This window comes from Electrona antarctica, assembly GCF_951216825.1.
Source record: "Electrona antarctica genome assembly, chromosome: 5".
Classification (NCBI taxonomy): Eukaryota; Metazoa; Chordata; class Actinopteri; order Myctophiformes; family Myctophidae; genus Electrona; species Electrona antarctica.
Window position 1 is genome coordinate 15206523 of NC_136810.1, and position 20723 is coordinate 15227245.

At 44.3% G+C, this 20723-nt stretch overlaps 2 protein-coding genes across 2 annotated transcripts; both read left to right on the forward strand.

The window, feature by feature from the left end:
• Positions 1-1206: 1206 nt before the first annotated feature.
• On the forward strand, positions 1207-2181 carry LOC306923863 (beta-1,3-galactosyltransferase 2-like; the record flags this gene model as incomplete). The annotated part of the gene is made up of 1 exon (XM_079502207.1): positions 1207-2181. The coding sequence occupies one exon, from the start codon at positions 1207-1209 to the stop codon at positions 2179-2181; it is 975 nt and encodes a 324-aa protein (XP_079358333.1).
• A 2073-nt stretch (positions 2182-4254) lies between these two features.
• Positions 4255-5151, forward strand: LOC306923864 (beta-1,3-galactosyltransferase 2-like; the record flags this gene model as incomplete). The annotated part of the gene is made up of 1 exon (XM_079502208.1): positions 4255-5151. One exon carries the CDS (start codon positions 4255-4257, stop codon positions 5149-5151), a length of 897 nt encoding a protein of 298 aa, XP_079358334.1.
• Between the last annotated feature and the right edge of the window lie 15572 nt (positions 5152-20723).

Consider the following 20723-nt stretch of genomic DNA (forward strand, 5'->3'; position numbering starts at 1 on the left):
TATGAGTAATCAATGATACTTTATACTTGTTTATAGGAGTCTCACTGTCTCTCAAGCTTAGAACTATGAATTGAATACTCGGGACACCAATGTAAACAGGCCATATAGTCCTTTCATGGGTTCAATCCTTTTAGAATTGTATTTGTATTAAACTGTACTTTCTGTGCCTTCTTTTATTCTGCAAACTGTTAATAAAGTATTCAATCAATTGTATGAAATCGTCAACCCACCTGGTATTTTCAAGTATAAGTGCTTATAGTGAGTTGTCCAGCTTTAGTATGAGGATTTCAGTATACAAAGACATGAACTACATCTATGACTGGTCATATTTTATGGTTAATAAATAGTTCAATGGCAGCATAAAACCTATACTTAAAATGATGAGACTCTGGATATTACCAACTATATACAATTCAATCATAATGCATTCAGTTTGTGTGCAAACAAAATTTGGTTCTGAAGACAGAATTTCATGTCAACACACTGACATCTGCAAAACTCTCAACATGTAAAAAATATGAATTGTGTTAAAACCTGGTTCAGGAACATATCACTACACTGTGATATCATGCTTTATCTATCAAGATAAAGCATTACAAAATGGCCAGAAGCGAGTACTTTACAAAAGATCTCAGTCATTCAGAAATAGTGTTCATGAGCTGGTCACTGAGCTCTAATTGACTCCAGTGCATTCTGCCGAACTCCTGGGTGCAGTTTGGCTCCCATGGTGAGACGAATATGCCGTCTGGAATTGCGTGATAGCGAAAATGACGTTGGTGACCTTACCTCCATTTCATATACCTTGGGACTAGCCTATGTTGTCTCGGTAAGACAGCCCTCCCCCTATCCACAAGGAGGAGCAGTACACCAAAGCATTATGGGAATTGTAGTCCAGGAAGGAAGTGAGCCCAGTGTCGATGACATCAGAGACACTGGGCTCACTGCTAAAATCTAAAATATCTAAAACCACATATTACACACATAATATAAAGACCCCCAAGAAAGTGTTCTAAATCTTCTAAACGTCATTAACATATATTTTTTTGCAAAAAGGGTGAAGTGTCCCTTTAAGCTTTTATTTGTTTATTAGACTTATTAAACCTATTGTGAAACACTAAAGACTTGCTGATTTTGATTTCAGATCCATATCGCTTTGAAGTTCTCTCACCAATCCGACTGCGGTCCAAGTGGCAGCAACCAGACACCATGAAGTGGAAGTGGAAGCACATCGCTGCAGTTCTGTGTCTCTCATTCCTAGGGGCCCTGGTCTTTTACGTCTTTCAGGTCGATAAGGTCTGGCAGGTAGTTCTCTATCTGCCAGGTAATGCCAACCCAAGTGAAGAGGGTGACCACGTCTTAACTCCTGGGCCTTCCCCCTACTACATCATTAGGGAGTCAAACAAATGCCCAGAGGGAAAGCCACCACCATTCCTAGTGTTGCTGATACTCACTGTGGCTGGTGAAGTAGAGGCACGGAATGCCATACGGCAGACATGGGGGAATGAGAGTCTCGCTCCAGGCCTAGGAATCATTCGGCTGTTCCTGTTGGGGGTGCAAGAAAGCAAGCTGGGACACCTACAGCAGAAGACCCTGGAGGCTGAGAGCCTGAGGCACCACGATATCATTCAGGAGGACTTCTTAGATACCTACTACAACCTGACTTTAAAGACACTGATGGGGATGAACTGGGTGGCCATGCACTGTCCCCGGGCCAGCTATGTTATGAAAACTGACAGTGACATGCTTGTGAACACCGTTTTCCTCATCCACAAGCTGCTGAGACCTGGACTGAATCCCAAGACAAACTACTTTACGGGCTATATCATGCCATCGCGGGATATGGCGACAAACCGAAACAAAAGCTCAAAGTGGTACATGCCCCCAGAAGAGTACTCAAACGAAATGTACCCCGAGTTCTGCTCTGGGACGGGCTATGTGTTCTCCGGAGACATGGCGACGAAATTGTACGGAACTTCTCTGAATATTCCCCTCCTGCGTTTAGAAGATGTGTACGTGGGAATCTGCCTTGAAAGGCTAGGGATCAAGCCCACACCGTCGCCCAAAGGGCTGTTCAGCAACTATAGAGTGCCCTTCTCCAAAGCCATATACAGAAACATAGTCACAAGTCACCATATAGATCCCGGTCGGATGCTGGATTACTGGCACAAAATGTGGGTCTAGGCAGGGGTGCCGTCAGGCTCTCAAAAGTGCGGGGTCCATTTTTATGTATTATTTTGTTTTGCGGGTGGGGGGGATGGTGGTGGCTGAAGTCATGACGTTCGCTGTTTGTTTTCATGTAGCTCCGAAAAGTGTAACCAAATCTGGATGATGCCTCCGGCTCCTCAGAATTTTATTTGCTTTGCTGATTATATAAGCATTAACGTTGGTTAAAGTCTAGATTGTAAATATTAATTTAATTCATTTCCTGACTATGTAAGGGACATTTAAGCTCATAGGCCTACTCGTGAAAGTTACAACTACATGAAACATTGGATTGCATATACATCACTTAGTAATATTAAGTCGAGTCGACATTAAATAAATAAATAAAATGAAAGAAAGAGGCACCCGCGCACCGGAATTACATTAAATCACATTTTTTCACCTCAATGAATAAAGTAAAGTAATCGAGGTTCGATGCGTTTTGTGCGTGCATGCTTTCACTTTATCTGACGGGAAAAATAAATAGACCAATCAACTTCCAATAGTGCAAGGACATATAGTCCCAAATGACCCCCCCTCCGGCGCCTATGTGTCTATAGAGTTAATAAGTTCCTTTGTATCTTCTGTTCTAAATTATAATTTTCACAAGCTAATTTTAACTGCTGTAAGCATGTGCGTCTTCCAAATTTCTGAACTGTCACCCAAGTGAGACATTTTAAATAGTATACAAACAGTAAACTTAGCCATTTTATATGATTCTTATTTCTGGGCTTCTTGTTGATAATTGATATGGTCTGTCATTCGTCCATGATATGTAGCCTACTGTACTGGAGATATTTGAGATAACACAACAATACACTGATAAAAGACATGATTATTATTATGAGTAATCAATGATACTTTATACTTGTTTATAGGAGTCTCACTGTCTCTCAAGCTTAGAACTATGAATTGAATACTCGGGACACCAATGTAAACAGGCCATATAGTCCTTTCATGGGTTCAATCCTTTTAGAATTGTATTTGTATTAAACTGTACTTTCTGTGCCTTCTTTTATTCTGCAAACTGTTAATAAAGTATTCAATCAATTGTATGAAATCGTCAACCCACCTGGTATTTTCAAGTATAAGTGCTTATAGTGAGTTGTCCAGCTTTAGTATGAGGATTTCAGTATACAAAGACATGAACTACATCTATGACTGGTCATATTTTATGGTTAATAAATAGTTCAATGGCAGCATAAAACCTATACTTAAAATGATGAGACTCTGGATATTACCAACTATATACAATTCAATCATAATGCATTCAGTTTGTGTGCAAACAAAATTTGGTTCTGAAGACAGAATTTCATGTCAACACACTGACATCTGCAAAACTCTCAACATGTAAAAAATATGAATTGTGTTAAAACCTGGTTCAGGAACATATCACTACACTGTGATATCATGCTTTATCTATCAAGATAAAGCATTACAAAATGGCCAGAAGCGAGTACTTTACAAAAGATCTCAGTCATTCAGAAATAGTGTTTGTTCATGAGCTGGTCACTGAGCTCTCATTGACTCCAGTGCATTCTGCCGAACTCCTGGGTGCAGTTTGGCTCCCATGGTGAGACGAATATGCCGTCTGGAATTGCGTGATAGCGAAAATGACGTTGGTGACCTTACCTCCATTTCATATACCTTGGGACTAGCCTATGTTGTCTCGGTAAGACAGCCCTCCCCCTATCCACAAGGAGGAGCAGTACACCAAAGCATTATGGGAATTGTAGTCCAGGAAGGAAGTGAGCCCAGTGTCGATGACATCAGAGACACTGGGCTCACTGCTAAAATCTAAAATATCTAAAACCACATATTACACACATAATATAAAGACCCCCAAGAAAGTGTTCTAAATCTTCTAAACGTCATTAACATATATTTTTTTGCAAAAAGGGTGAAGTGTCCCTTTAAGCTTTTATTTGTTTATTAGACTTATTAAACCTATTGTGAAACACTAAAGACTTGCTGATTTTGATTTCAGATCCATATCGCTTTGAAGTTCTCTCACCAATCCGACTGCGGTCCAAGTGGCAGCAATCAGACACCATGAAGTGGAAGTGGAAGCACATCGCTGCAGTTCTGTGTCTCTTATTCCTAGGGGCCCTGGTCTTTTACGTCTTAACTCCTGGGCCTTCCCCCTACTACATCATTAGGGAGTCAAACAAATGCCCAGAGGGAAAGCCACCACCATTCCTAGTGTTGCTGATACTCACTGTGGCTGGTGAAGTAGAGGCACGGAATGCCATACGGCAGACATGGGGGAATGAGAGTCTCGCTCCAGGCCTAGGAATCATTCGGCTGTTCCTGTTGGGGGTGCAAGAAAGCAAGCTGGGACACCTACAGCAGAAGACCCTGGAGGCTGAGAGCCTGAGGCACCACGATATCATTCAGCAGGACTTCTTAGATACCTACTACAACCTGACTTTAAAGACACTGATGGGGATGAACTGGGTGGCCATGCACTGTCCCCGGGCCAGCTATGTTATGAAAACTGACAGTGACATGCTTGTGAACACCGTTTTCCTCATCCACAAGCTGCTGAGACCTGGACTGAATCCCAAGACAAACTACTTTACGGGCTATATCATGCCATCGCGGGATATGGCGACAAACCGAGACAAAAGCTCAAAGTGGTACATGCCCCCAGAAGAGTACTCAAACGAAATGTACCCCGAGTTCTGCTCTGGGACGGGCTATGTGTTCTCCGGAGACATGGCGACGAAATTGTACGGAACTTCTCTGAATATTCCCCTCCTGCATTTAGAAGATGTGTACGTGGGAATCTGCCTTGAAAGGCTAGGGATCAAGCCCACACCGTCGCCCAAAGGGCTGTTCAGCAACTATAGAGTGCCCTTCTCCAAAGCCATATACAGAAACATAGTCACAAGTCACCATATAGATCCCGGTCGGATGCTGGATTACTGGCACAAAATGTGGGTCTAGGCAGGGGTGCCGTCAGGCTCTCAAAAGTGCGGGGTCCATTTTTATGTATTATTTTGTTTTGCGGGTGGGGGGGATGGTGGTGGCTGAAGTCATGACGTTCGCTGTTTGTTTTCATGTAGCTCCGAAAAGTGTAACCAAATCTGGATGATGCCTCCGGCTCCTCAGAATTTTATTTGCTTTGCTGATTATATAAGCATTAACGTTGGTTAAAGTCTAGATTGTAAATATTAATTTAATTCATTTCCTGACTATGTAAGGGACATTTAAGCTCATAGGCCTACTCCTGAAAGTTACAACTACATGAAACATTGGATTGCATATACATCACTGTTATGAATTTCATAACAAACCCTGGTTAGCACAGGAAACCATCCACATCCTGATAATTGTTATGTCACTGATGTTAGCAGCCTTACTGGCAGCAGTATATGTGTGGTACGTCCACTGCCCGGCTGGGCGGGACTGCGGAAAGGCACAACTAACCATCAGATTACACAGAGTCATAGCCCCCGGCACTCCACCTAACCGTAGTGAGAACTCCACCCTGTATGCACAAACAGAGGAACCAGAGTACTATGACCCTTACTACGACCGGCCCCGACCCCCTGTGACCAACAGGAAAATACTGCATGATATGACTAACACTAACCAATTTTCTCGCAGCAAGAGATGCCATGAGACACCGGGGAAGGGCTGGAGGAAACCGCAATAAAAGACTTGTAGAGAGAGAAAACCCTTCCAAAGCTGTACTTACAATGACGATAAAAATAATTGACCCTCGTGACCCTCCCCCAAAAGGAGAGGATCACGAAACCCCTCACCTAGTTGACCCTCACGACCCTCCCCCAAAAGGAGAGGATCACGAAACCACTCACCTAGAAGTGAAACCTGATGACCTTCCTGATGTACAGCCCCCTGCAAAGGCCCCACCCAGTAAAATAGGGTTTTTAGAGCCATATAGTAGTGTGGCTAAACATGAAAATCTGGCCATAGCCATTATGTCTGAATTTGCTCACAAGAATAACATGTGTGATTGTTGGATTTGTGCTCATTTACCCATAAGTTCAAAGTCCGCCATGTTAACCCCAATTCCTTTTACTATGGCAGATTGGAACTTGATTGATTGGCAAAAACTGGCCTCCCAAATGACAAAAGGTGATTTTGACTGTTATACACCACCCCCTTTTAGACAGACTGCTACATGCATTTCACCAGAGCAATGTCTGCATCTGGTTGAAATCCATGGTCAGGAGATGAATAGATACCAGGGGGAAGAACGGAACATCCTTCAAATAGCCATCCTAGAGTTTAACAGAAAACACCGTCCAAAAAGAATGCGCTGGGTTAATTTGCTCAGGCTTACACATTATGAGAAAACAATACAAAAAGGCTTCCGCTTTGTCCTCCAAATGACATTAGTGGAGACTGATTGCTTGGATGAAACTGAATCCCGCAATGAAAAATGCATTCTCCAAGTCAATACTGATTCAATTCGGCTTGAGGCGGTGGTGTTATATGTTCCCTGGACAGCCACATACAAGGTGGAGACTATGTCCTGGGCGAAACATTTCTGTCAGGCGGCTGTTTTGCAGGAAGTTCCTAAGATGCGCGACTGTAGCGTATCCTGGCCATCTACTCCTGTTTTTCCGTTGAAAGGTGTTAGTCACTGTGTGTCTTTACAGCTTGCCCATCCTCCTGAGCTACCAGCTCAAATGAATCGGCGTGTCGAAACTGTGCCCTTGTTCCCTACATGGAGAGACCAAGAGCAGGAAGATGTTGACAATCGAGGCCGCCCCCTCCCCAAACTACCCACTGACAGTGTGGTAATTTCTCGTGGCGGACTGCATGGAAGTGACCAGGTAGTCCCTTCAGATCCGCCAGGGAGCCTGTCTGATTTAAGCCCTATCCCGGAGGAGGAAGGTGAGAGTAAGGCAATTTATGAGGTATTAGTCAGCGGGAAAACCCGTAGGCCCCAGTCTGATTGTGAGTAAAAGTAAACATTATCCAATGGCTGGGCCTTCATATCCAAGACATTTTGCATTAATTCCCCAACTGGCAGAGAGCCTCTCGCCCTCTGCCCGTTTAAGCCCTCAAGAATTGATAAATACTCCTTTAGAATTAATTCCTGACGCAGCCCAACGTCGTTTGGCTAATAGACTACAACGACACAGAGTACGTAAGTGTCTTGAGAAATTAACTGTCACGGCCCCTAACCTACAGGCAAAGCCATGGCTCAAGGCACGATTCACTACATTTGTGATAGAGCCTAGAACCGACCCTTTCCCTAATATTGGAAACTCATTTTCTGTGCCATATCCGGTGCGGAATCCTCTTCATTTGGCTAGATGGCCCCTGCCTAGATTTATGGCTGTGCGGTCTTATCCAAGGGAGGGGGAGATAGCACCGGATTGGTTTAGAATCTGTATGATGATGGAGCCTGAGGCTGAAAATTATCCTTTCAGGATCCTCTATCATGATCCCCCATATATGCACCATGCAAGGAAATGTCACTTCTCCATCCCAAATACCTTGCTGACTGTAGAATTAGTTGAATTCCATATGACGCAGCCATATGCTGTAAAATACCCCACGACCTGCCTGATCTCTCACTACTTCCGCTTGCCACCCATTCATGATTTTCAACGGTCTTTACACCCCACCCTCAAACGAGTGCGGGATGTACATGGTTGTATTGTCAACATTTTCATCGGCTCTATATTGGTCTTTTCAACACACAGAGTCTTGCATGATGATATTCCTCGATTATTACAGGCTCGCGACTGGTATCCTGTTGTTGTCTGGCAACGCTACTTGGAACAGGATACTACCTTGTTCCCAGAGTATTTGCCACCGGAGTTTCGGCTGGACTAAGTTTCCAAGAGGGCATACAAAAGATTAAGCCTATACTCCAACATTTTTTATTACTTCTAGCTTGCATTTTTAGTTAATCATATATATTCTGATCTATATTTTTACGATATGCATTTAGCATTATTTACACTGATATTATGTTGTTTTCTTTGAAGCCATTTAAGACCTTGGGTGGATGAAAGTTGTTTATCTTTAACCATCTCTGTTCCCAGATCATGTGTAAACAACTACCCAAGGTCAAAAGATCTGACACAAAATGGTATTTAGGTGGTGCAGGTGGCCAGGTATGGCGGGGAGGCTTTCCCGTTTTGCTGAGGAGCAGATAGTGTAATCAGAGGTGAACCCTAGACAGCATATTCCCTCTCGAGGGAATGTGCTGGGGGAGATATGTTCACTCCAGGCCACTCCTCAAGTCCTCACTGTATTGTACATACATGTTATTCACTTGAAAGAAAAAAAAAACTACAAAAGATAAAAACAGAAAAAAAAAGAAGATATATCATTTTAGTGTGCTCCGTGTTCCATGTGTGCTCACCGGGCGTGTCCACTGATTGATGTCAGTCCTTCATGAAAAAGTGGTCATACTCGGAGAGCGTACAGGGATAATAGCTATGTCTGCGTTCTATCAATGATTTAGGGAACGCAGGCTCTTCTGTCTCTCCTTGTCCAACAGTGCGCAGGTGACTATAATGAATGCACACTGTTACGACAAGTAGGGGCAGATTTGCTTTAAGATACGAGTGATTTTCTCTAAGATAGGGAGTGGAGCGCTCGTGTCTCATCTTTTAGAATCTTGGATTATTACGTCCGGTGATTCTGAGAGCTGCAAACGCGTGCGTTCTGTTTTCTGTAAACTTAGCCATTTTATATGATTCTTATTTCTGGGCTTCTTGTTGATAATTGATATGGTCTGTCATTCGTCCATGATATGTAGCCTACTGTACTGGAGATATTTGAGATAACACAACAATACACTGATAAAAGACATGATTATTATTATGAGTAATCAATGATACTTTATACTTGTTTATAGGAGTCTCACTGTCTCTCAAGCTTAGAACTATGAATTGAATACTCGGGACACCAATGTAAACAGGCCATATAGTCCTTTCATGGGTTCAATCCTTTTAGAATTGTATTTGTATTAAACTGTACTTTCTGTGCCTTCTTTTATTCTGCAAACTGTTAATAAAGTATTCAATCAATTGTATGAAATCGTCAACCCACCTGGTATTTTCAAGTGCTTATAGTGAGTTGTCCAGCTTTAGTATGATGATTTCAGTATACAAAGACATGAACTACATCTATGACTGGCCATATTTTATGGTTAATAAATAGTTCAATGGCAGCATAAAACCTATACTTAAAATGATGAGACTCTGGATATTACCAACTATATACAATTCAATCATAATGCATTCAGTTTGTGTGCAAACAAAATTTGGTTCTGATGACAGAATTTCATGTCAACACACTGACATCTGCAAAACTCTCAACATGTAAAAAATATGAATTGTGTTAAAACCTGGTTCAGGAACATATCACTACACTGTGATATCATGCTTTATCTATCAAGATAAAGCATTATAAAATGGCTAGGCTACATAAAATCTGTACAACATACAGGATTCCATGAAATTGCCATAACACTGTAGAATACAGTCTAAACCAGTCTAAAGTAACATGTAGTTTATCTAAAATATTTGATCAGGTAAAAGTAAAACTGCATTAAGGAAAATACACCAGATGCTGTATATATTTCATTAACCACTTTGTTCTACGTTGAATTGCAAAAAAATGGAAAGTTCACATGCTGAGCTTGTACTACTGTAGTTCAGTCAGATAACTCACGAATAGATTGAACAAATATTTATTATAGAATGAGAATACAAGTGTGCATATAACATTTTATCTTGGCGTTGGGCTCTGCTACATTTTTCTCCCTGATCGGCACAATTATACAACCATCATTAACCATTAAGAGCAGGGATATAGATATACAACTAGAAAAAGTGCCCTTCTGAGCACAGGTATCCACCAGGATATGAGTGTGTGTGATGTTTGGCAAAATGTTTAGGAGTAATATAAACATGTTTTTTTGTTTGTTTGTTTCCTGCAACAATTTTCTTCATTTTGTTGAGGAAATTCAGAGCCAGATCACTCATAGCATCTCTGAGGATAGAATTCTGGATGAGCAGGACATGTGCAGCATTTTGTACAAAACGGGCTACTCCTGAAAACTTTGGAGGGCAATCTTAGCTAATCAGTGTAGAATCTGAAAAATCCAACAGGCTCGTCTTGGTCACATGACTACAGAGATCATGTGTACCGATTTGCGTGAGATTTGGATGAAATCTGTGCGACTAACATAAACAATGTGTTTTGCAGAAATCGGCCTCATGGTGGCGCTATAACCGGCAGATGTGGAGGGATGCAGGGAAAATGTTTTTCCATGGCCTCTAGTGAGTGCGCATACATAAGTTGATGCAGTTATAGGTAAAAACAGGAATTGGCCTGTTATAGCGCCACCGTGAGGCTGATTTGGGAAATAAATAGTGGCATGTCGTCCACGGCCTAGTGGAAATGTGCGTGTATAATTTCATGGAAATTGGACACTGTGTTTGTGATTTGTGGCATTTTGTTCGAAACGGACCAATCATGTGAGCTTTGGAAGCCAATCTTAGCCAATCAGGATGGAAGATGGGAAATTGTGCAGATCTGTGTTGATCACATGACTATGGAGATAGTGTATACCGAAAGTAATCTACAGAAATGTGTTTTGCCTAAATCGGTTGGCATCCAGGGAGTGTGTGTGCACAGTTTGGCATGGATCGGGCCAACGGTGCCGGAGATTAGCTGATAACGGACGGACGGAAGGACGGACGGACGGAAGGACACACACACGGACGGAGTGCAAAACATACTCTCTCCCCATGCCTTCGGCGGCCTGGTGGAGACAATAATAACAACAACAATAATAATAATAATCATCTTGTGAAATGGGACATTCTGCAAAACGAGTACTTTTACTTTTGGTGCTTTAAGTAAATTCTGAGGCCAATACTTTTGTACTTTTATTCAAGTACATTTTGAATTCCAGACTTTTACTTGTAACAGCAGAGTATTTCTACATTGCAGTAACGATACTTAACCCATTTAGACCTGAGGACGCATGTGTGTCATATTATAGCTTTAAACCCATTCTGGGCGGGAACCCCTTTTGGTGTTTTAACTAAGCATTATGTTATTATGTTAGCTATTGAAAAATAGCAGATCTACAAGCTCATAGCGCGCCACCGAGTGGCGCGCTATGAACTTGTAGGTCTGCTATTTTTGAAAAATCGTAAAAATGCGGCACAAATCTTTGAATATATATTCTTTCTAACGGTTTTTTTATTTCGACGTCAGGCCTGAATGGGTTAAATAAACAATGCGCGTACTTTTTTCCACCGCTGGACTTTGGCGAGGATGAAGAAAAGAACACTGTTCACCGTATTCAAAGATCTTCTGTAATGTGTTTTTGCCCCCTCTGCAGCTGCACACCAACACGTGTGACGGTTTATTCGTGGCGTGTACTTATGGGTACAGGGGAGATTTCCCAGTATGCCCTGGGGCGCAGCTGGTGTATTTAATGTGCAATTATTTGTATTGGGACTGCGTTATGGGGATTTATGTTATGTTATTATTAATGTCCTTCAACATGTGTACACACCACGGGTGATGGGGCATGTACGTAGGAAGCAGCAAGGAGTTTGAGGTCGTTGCTAAGGTGTGGTATTTGCGAGCTGCTCCAGCAATAAAATAGGTTTGCGTTGTTGTCATGGCTGCTTCAAAATGAGAAAGCCACCAATACAAGATATTTTAATGAATATAAACAAAATATAAAAAAAACAAAATATTAAAAAAAAATATATTAATAAGGGGCACCGTTGATATGAAAATAACCCACGGGTATAAAAGTGAACCCTGCTAGATTTCCGCCCGACAACAATGATAATGTTTTTTGTAGGGATGCCCCGATCATCTTTTTGAGTGGTGCAACCAAGACAGCTATGTCCGTCCCTGGCTGTGTCCGAGCACGAAATTAGCGTTTGGTTACACACAATGTATATATGATGATTTTGGGTGTGATAGTACAGTGACAGTACAGTACAGTAGAGGGACCCCCTGGGGACCCCCACACGGTAACTCTGTCATTTCTCAACCACTTCGGACGCGGGGCGGCTCACCGGAACCGGGGCCGCCTCCCCTGGGCGCGTTCCTGGGGGTCTGGATGTTCCGGGGACCCCCACACGGTAACTCTGTCATTTCCGAAACGGTTACCGCGTAGAGTCCCCGGAACATCCAGAGCCCCAGGAACAGCCCAGGGCTCGTACTGTAGTGTATTCTGTGCTGTACTGGCCACTTTAGGTGTTGCAGCTTTCCGTGCTAGGACATACGGACACAAAGACAGACACAGAGACAGACATACGGACACACATAGCTCCATAATGGAGCGGAGGCACGGCTCAAAAACAGCATTCTATTATGTGTTTTATAAATCATTATTATTTATCACTTATATATTGAAATGCCCCAAAAAGGGACACCATGTTGATTTGTCTGTCTGGACACTGATCAGTAAATGAGATGTGAAGGACAGAATCCAAGGTACGGTATATTTATCATCAGGATTTATGATGTTTTTGGTGACAAACACTAAAGTCAGTACCACACCCCCTCATACTGAAGAGAGGGCAGAATGCACACACACACACGCACACACACACGCAAGGAATTCAAAATACAGAGGAAAACAACAGACAAGGTCACCGAAGATCCGTAGGGATTTGCCCTTAGACGACATATCCTATGTACTGTAGCAAGTTGACATTTTGACCTGGAGCGCGATGCTAGACGAAAGGTCATGGAATCACTCAAACCGTTAAGAGTTCATCCTCTGGGGATGAACTCTTAACCCTAACCCTTATCATCATAAACACTTTCCGTGCTCATAGGGACATACACTCAAAGCTGTGCATAGGAGGGGCTAGTGTCCCTCAGAAATAGAAGTCTGGACACTGTAACTCGTGAACAGTGAAAAGAACCTTGGGGAAACAAGTTTTTCCAGATGAAATGCAAGAAAAGTATAGGAAAGTCTGAAGTGTTGGAATGGAACATCTGTATATAGGGTTGAACTGATAAGCGGTTGCACTGATTTTGATGCTATATCAACTCCTTTTGCTTGGTGAAGCCTTAGAGTATGAATAGAGACGGCACCCGAGTTCTCCTCCCATCCACTTGCATTAAGTTGCTCAAAAGCGCATGAGGCGATTTCACTGTGCATTCTCTATTCATATATACTCTAAGGGTGAAGCCCTGTAACCCCCCCAACAATCTGGGAACCCATCTGCAAAAAAAAAGAAAAAACAGCACCCTCTGCTGTTTCCTTTGAATTTGCCTTTGGGGGCGTGGCCCCAGTAGAATGTGTTTAACAGGAAGTTGGCCCGTGTGGCCCGGCCTCAGCCCTCCACTTCCTGTGGTGTGCCTGTGTTTTCATTCCCACTATCAACAGTGTATACATATTCTGAATGGCCTTGCTGACAGATTGGGTAGCGCAGCACAGAATCTGTTTTTGAGAGATTACCCCTTCAATGACCACAGCTCTATAGAGCGTTGCAGTCCCGCCCCCTTTCAGAACGACGAGAAATTATTCCCCGTTCATTTTCCCCATAGGCTTTTCAAAAAGTATGTATTTAAAGACGTGGGACAAAACCAACTGGAGTTGTGACAAATCATGACAATAAACAATGTTTTGGGCAGAACAAATAATTAGAAAGAAGAAAATAAAGGCAGGGTACAACACTTTTTGTTTTGTTTTTCTTCTTGCTAATTATTTGATGTGCCCAAAACATTGTGTTTATTGTCATGATTTTGGCACGAGTTGGCTTTGTCTGCGGCGATTTCCTGGGCCACTTGTCGTTCTGAAAGGGGGCGGGACTGCAACGCTAGGGAACATGAACGTAAGTTTGTTAGGACCAAATGATGTACAGTACATATAGATGGACAGACCAACCCACATCACCATCCTTAGATTACGGCCATTATTAACCCATTTTGACCTGAGATCAGATTCTAAAAATATCTTCTACATCCTGACAGTTTTCTGAAAAAGCTATGTTTCTATGTCAGTCGTTCTTCGATTTTTCAAAAATAGCAGACCTACAAGCTTGTAGCGTGCCACTCGGTGGCGCGCTATGAGCTTGTACAGTTGGAGGCCATCGATATTGTCCTTTTCTTTTTGCTGAGGTTTGCGTGATCTGCGCAAAACCCCTTTTGGTGTTTTAAACATTATGTTATAATTTAGCTATTGAGAAATAGCAGATCTACAAGCTCATAGCGCGCCACCGAGTGGCGCGCTACGAGCTTGTAGGTCTGCTATTTCTGAAAAATCGTGAAAATATTTATTTCAGAAAACTGGAGGATTTAGAAGGATTTTTTAAAATTTTGAGGTCAAGCCTAAATGGGTCAAATGATAAGGGACAATATCGGTGGCACCCAACTGTAGATCTGCACCAAAAGGGGTTCCCACCCAAAACATGGATAAAAATATCAGTGGAAACAGAACAGAATTAATTTTCACAGAGGAATCACGGAAGAGGGGGATAATCATATTATTATAAGAATAACCCTCAACCTTTAAAAAAACCATTCAATGAAACCCAAACTCTCTCTCTTGTGTGCATTTTAATGCAATGTGACATGCATGCAGTCTGAGTAATGGAGGTCTCCAGAACTGTTACAGAGCAGGGACCAAAAAAGGACCTCCGTTAATGAAAAGCTATTAGTGAAATTCACTGCTTAAATGACACGGGCCAAATCAATTTGTGGTATTTGACTCCAAACGCCTGAGGCTCTGTATTTAATCTACTGAAAACCCTGTGTGCCTGGCACAGGTTTAGAGTTGGACTGTATGGGCTATTTGCAGGGTTAAGAACAGATTACAGTGGAGAGGGTACTGGAAGTTCTTCAGCAGAACTCCACAGAGTGACTTGAGCTCTGACAGCAGCATACAAATAACTCAAGGGGGAAGTTGTCCTCCAAAAGAACCATGTCTCATCCATGTTTGGCACTGTTTGCATCCAGCCAAGCATTAAGAAGTCACTAAAGGGCCTGGGCCGTGGATCAGCGGTCCAGGCACCTTGGCCGGTAGCCAAAGTCTGGCAGTGTGCCGCGGGTTCGACTCCCGATCCCGGCGGCCTTTACTGCATGTCACCCCCCCCCCATCTCTCTCCCCCATTTCCTGTCAGCCTACCGTCTGTCCCTCTATAAATAAATAAATAAAGGCGAACGCCACAAAGAAACGGAGAGAGAGTAGCCTCGGAAACCCAGACGTTTTCATTTCCAGGGAGAAAAAAAGCAGTCTGGGGCCGTGTCCACTTCAATTCGGCATACGGTAGCGTAAACGTCGCTCACTCTCTGCTGATTTCTGATCGTCTGCACCTTTGTTAAATTGACGAACACACGTACACACACACACACACACACTCCTCTCTCTCTCTCTGTCGCTCTAATTAATTAGTCCAGCAGCTGCACCTTTCAAGCATAGGTGAGTTCCAGTCTAGGGAGAGAGTGACACAGGTGTTGTCGCCAGGATCAACAACGGGTCTGCTCCAGGTCTGCTCATGCACGTGTGCCACAATTTCACGGGTCCGCGCCCGTGTAAATACGCTTGCGTAATCGTCCCTCAACTTTTCTGTGCATCGAAAATGCACGGAGCGCACACCTTTAACATTTTAAAATGAATTACTAGGCGCATCAGTTGCTGCCCATCTGAAAAGGCCTTTATAGGACAAATATAGCAAACGTAGCCCATCCACAAGCTCACCAGCGACGTGACGTGTTACTCTTTTACATTTTGGAAGTTTTTGACCATATTCAAAACGTCGCTTTTTGTACAAATCGGCCATTCAGCCTCCGTAGGAAAGTAAAGTTATTTGCATGTAAACCTGATACACAGGATATGCATTCTGATACACAGGATATGCATTCTTACGGCAGTGTAGCTGTTAAGTACAATTTTTCAGTTACTAGTTACTTTTGTTTTAAAATTATCACAAAACATTAACCAATTATGGCCTGTTTTTACAGCGAGCTATTCAAAACAATCTACACGCTCACAACGCGTTGTGATGCAATGTGAGCTTGCAGAAATCTTCTCTGTTTCGCATTTTGAAAAATACGAGTACTTTAAGTGGTACTATAAGCATTGTGTTTTTGAATACAGTCACTTGTAACAGAGCATTTTCTTCTTCCACCACTGATTTCTTGCAAATGACATTTTCGTCCGACACGCTTCAGCGGCCTGGCGGAAGCGAGATGGAGAGAACAAAGTGAGTATAGCTTCAAACAGCAGGTCCATGTCTATGAGGAGAGCAGCTGCTGCAGCCCTCTGAACCTCCAGCCCTCTGAACCTCCAGCCCTCTGAACCTCCAGCCCTCTGAACCTCCAGCCCACTGATGTGGAGCTAGTGGGAACTGGGAAGTCCACCTGAGAGTCAAACACACTCCATTTAATGCTAATGAAGCACAGGCCTCCCTGCTGAACACTCCCATGACCTCGGGAAAGCATGCCGCGCATGTGCACTGACTGCATGCGATTACTATTGCCCATGGTGTGTGTGTGTGTGTGTGTGTGTGTGTGTGTGTGTGTGTGTGTGTGTGTGTGTGTGTACGAGCACGTGCGCGCGTTTGTGCATGCTCATGAACTGGTGATATATAGCACAGATCTCATTACACCTTATACAGCAGAAAGTGTCAGTGTGTGTGTGTGTGTGTGTGTGTGTGTGTGTGTGTGTGTGTGTGTGTGTGTGTGCTCATGAACACATATTTCAAACTGGTGATATATAGTAAGCATCTCAATACACCTACAGAATAAAGTGTCTGTATGTATGTGCGTGCGTGCGTGCGTGCGTGCGTGCGTTCTAACAGCGCCTGTTAGAACACTGTACAGACAGTGCTCTCACCAAGCTGTCTAGCTCTGCAGTGCAGAGACCACCCCAGGTCTGGGCCGCTGCCATTAAGCAGGTATGAGGTATCAACCATAAATCACACTTCAGTTGGACAGAGAATCCACCTCGGCAGCACAACAGCCCAGACTCCCCTGTAGGATGTACAGTACCTCATGCATACATGCATACAGATGCATGCAGATGTGGCCACGAAAGGCGCCCACGCACGCAGGGCGGTTTTAAGGGTAGTGCGAGTGGTGCGGCCGCACAGGGCCTCACGCATGCGAGGCCTCGCGCTAGGCAGTGTTTTTTTTATTTTTAAGAAACAATAATCGCATCGCAGCCCGTTCCGTCGCAGTTGATTTTTCACCTATTTAAGCTGCGGTCGGTTTGGAGCCGCCCCCCCCTCAGGGGGGCCTCCGACGGCCGTGCGTCGCCTCCTCCTCCTCCTAACCGGCGTCACTTATTCATCCTCCCGTTAAGCAACGCCCGGCCGTCCGGTCGTGGGGCCCCCTGTTGTCCCCCTTTGCGCTGCGCAGTGCCGTGCTAGCTTGCGCTGCAGAATTAGAGCAGATCTACAAGCTCACAATGCGTTGCAGCGTGACGCGTTGTGAGCTTGTAGATCGGCCGCGCGACCGCGCAACGCAGTCGAATTATACACTGAAGTATGTATTAATTAATTAATTAATTTAAAGAAATCGCGCGCACGCTGACGCGCGCGCACATTGTTCCCCCAAAACATATCGCACAGGGCCTCGCATTTCTCCCAGACGCCTCTGCACGCACGCACACGCACGCACGTATGCACGCACGCACGCACGCACGCACGCACACATTTGCTTTGAATTACTATATTAGTAAGGACATAATTGTTTTAGGATGCTGTGATACTCGTTGTCGGGTTTTTTCTGCACCGAGCGAGAGAACAACAACCGGTCAAGACACCACACACACTATTACGTCATCATAACATCCGGTTACGGATATTTGGCTCTTCAAAATAAGGGGTTGAAAGGGAAAAAAAAACGTGGCAATGCGCAATAAATAGATTAATTAATCCTGGCGGGGATTCTAATAGTAAGCCTATATCTAATCTTTTTAACCACATAACAACCCATTCTCTTGTGAGGACCAGGAAAATTGCCCTCACAATGTCTATTTATCAAAATGATAATATACTCATGAGGACAAGTGCGCACGCACGCACTCACGCACTCACGCACTCACGCACTCACTCACTCACTCACTCACTCACACACGCATGCACGCACGCACGGATAATGCTATTCACATCGCCAGACCAAGGTACTCACACCGTCAACTGGCTCCGGGATGAGAATCCAGTGGTTTATGGACCTAATGCAGACGTCAAGGGCATTGTAGCAGTGATTTAGCGAGGTCCTGTGGCCTGGGATTGTGATGTAGCACAGATAGAGGAGCAGTGCTTTACGTCGCCACCAACGGTGTTATGTCCAGGAACCTGATACATTCCGAAGGCGCAGGGTGCCTCTGCCCCGTTCATCCTCAAAGGATGCCACAAAAAAAAGAAAGAAAATAAAGAAAGAAAAAGAAACAAAGAACCCAAAGTGTTATTTTATACGGAATGCTTTATCCGTACCTCTGTGATGCATAAAACAAAACAAAACAAAAAACATGTCCTTTTAACGGGTGGATCAGGACTGGTTCTACCCACAAGGGGGTGGGGGGGGGGGGGGTGACTAATGGGTGCACCTGCGAGAGAGAGAGAGAAAGAGAGAGAGAGAGGGGGGGGGGGGGGGGGGGGGATGATTTGATAGGTTGGAGTCTAACAAGTAAAACCACAATGGATTTCTTATGGCCAGCTGGGGTTTCAATCCCAATTTATGAGGCATACCTCATGGTAAGAGTGTGTGCACAACTGCACACCAGCCAGACGGACACGCGCACGCGTGCACACACGCATGCACCATGTTCCAAGAAGGAAAACAGTCTGCAACTTGGCAATTGATTTCTTTCTCTCTCTCTCTCTCTCTCTCTCTCTCTCTCTCTGTGCGTCTTGTGCACCCCGCCCCCACCCCCTCACTGTCACTACGCCTGTATCTTTTAGTTTTTTTCACCACGCCTGCATCTTACATCTCTCACATCTCACTCACCAGCCCCCTCCCCCTCCCCCCATCTCCTCCCTCTCTCCATCTCCTCTGGGGGGTACATGAACAGCGATAGAGGTGTTGGTATATGCACGATGCTGAGACCATGCAGGAGTCATGCCCGGGTGTATACTGTACAGTAGCACACTGAAAAAAGCAGATCCACAGGCTATATTTCCAATGTGCGACACCGGAGTGAGACCACGCATATACAACTCAGCCTTCAGATGCTCTGGGCCACGCAGCGCGCCCAGAAAGGCGCAGACCGAGTGCTCTGTGCACATCATGAATCAAAATAGCTGTCTTATTTGGGGTGGCGAGCGAGCGAGCGAGCGGCGCCCGTGCGGTGAATACTAAGCGTGCGGTTTGACATTGAAAGCTCAAGGAAGCGCGGAAAGGAAACGCCGCTCGCTGCGCCGTTCAAAGTGGAATATTACAGGTAAAGCGAAGTCGATCCGCGCTCCGCTGGAGCTCTATACGCAGAGTCGCAGACCAGGCTGCTTAGGAGATGATAGCTGTGCTCACAGTCTAATGTCATAACACAGCCTAATCCTCTTAGAGTAGATGATCTGCAGACAATGGGAGCTAGCCATAGACCGATGTATGGAGCCCACCCAGACTGAACACCCCCCCTCCCCCCTCCGTATCCCCACTGCGCCCGCCACCTCTCAAGGACACCCACCGGCAGGGCTGCACTCCACGCCACGCCACGCCACGCCACGCACGCACGCACGCACGCACGCACGCACGCACGCACGCACGCACGCACGCACGCGTTCATCTCCCAGTGCCTTTTACAGCAAGCTCTTGCCACACAAGAACGAAGGAAAGTACTATCCAGATGGGTGAAAGCTGCACGTTATGTGCACATGGACAGACACAATCTCCCGAACACGCACGGCACGCACGCACGCACACACACACATGCACAAACACACACACAGGAATATCGGGGTGTGTGTGTGTGTGTGTGGGGGGGGGGGGCTAGTGTCCCCATTCCTTCATCCATAATCTCCTTATCATTGTCAGGCAGAAACCATGTACGTACCTCCATTTTATTTATTTATTTTAATTGAATGAATCAATAATACCGTTTTAAGGCCGACCTACAAGCTCACAGCACATCGTGTTGTGATGTATCGTGAGCTTGCATATGTGTGTAAATGGACCATTTTGAAAGAAGAAAATGAAAATATTCGCCCATATAATGACATGGCAAACATTATACAGTGACGCCCGGTGGAAAGTGGTTAAGTGCGTCTGTGGGTTTTATAAAAATGTTGAACCAACAAAAAGGTTCAACAAAAGCTTGTGACTGAATAATAAAAGTATTTGATCGATTGGAAAAGTCATGGTTTTGGACATACATGGTTTCCACCCAACAGTGATGATATTTAGAGCTGACTGATGAAAGGCTTTCAGCCGCTGAGAGGGTTAGCATAACTTAACAAGCAGGGTGTGTGTGTGTGTGTGTGTGTGTGTGTGTGTGTGTGTGTCATTACATTAGTCTACATGTGTCCAGAGAGCCATAGATGGACAGAAATAGGCCACTTCACTTAGTCAGACACATTTTATCCTTATAATAA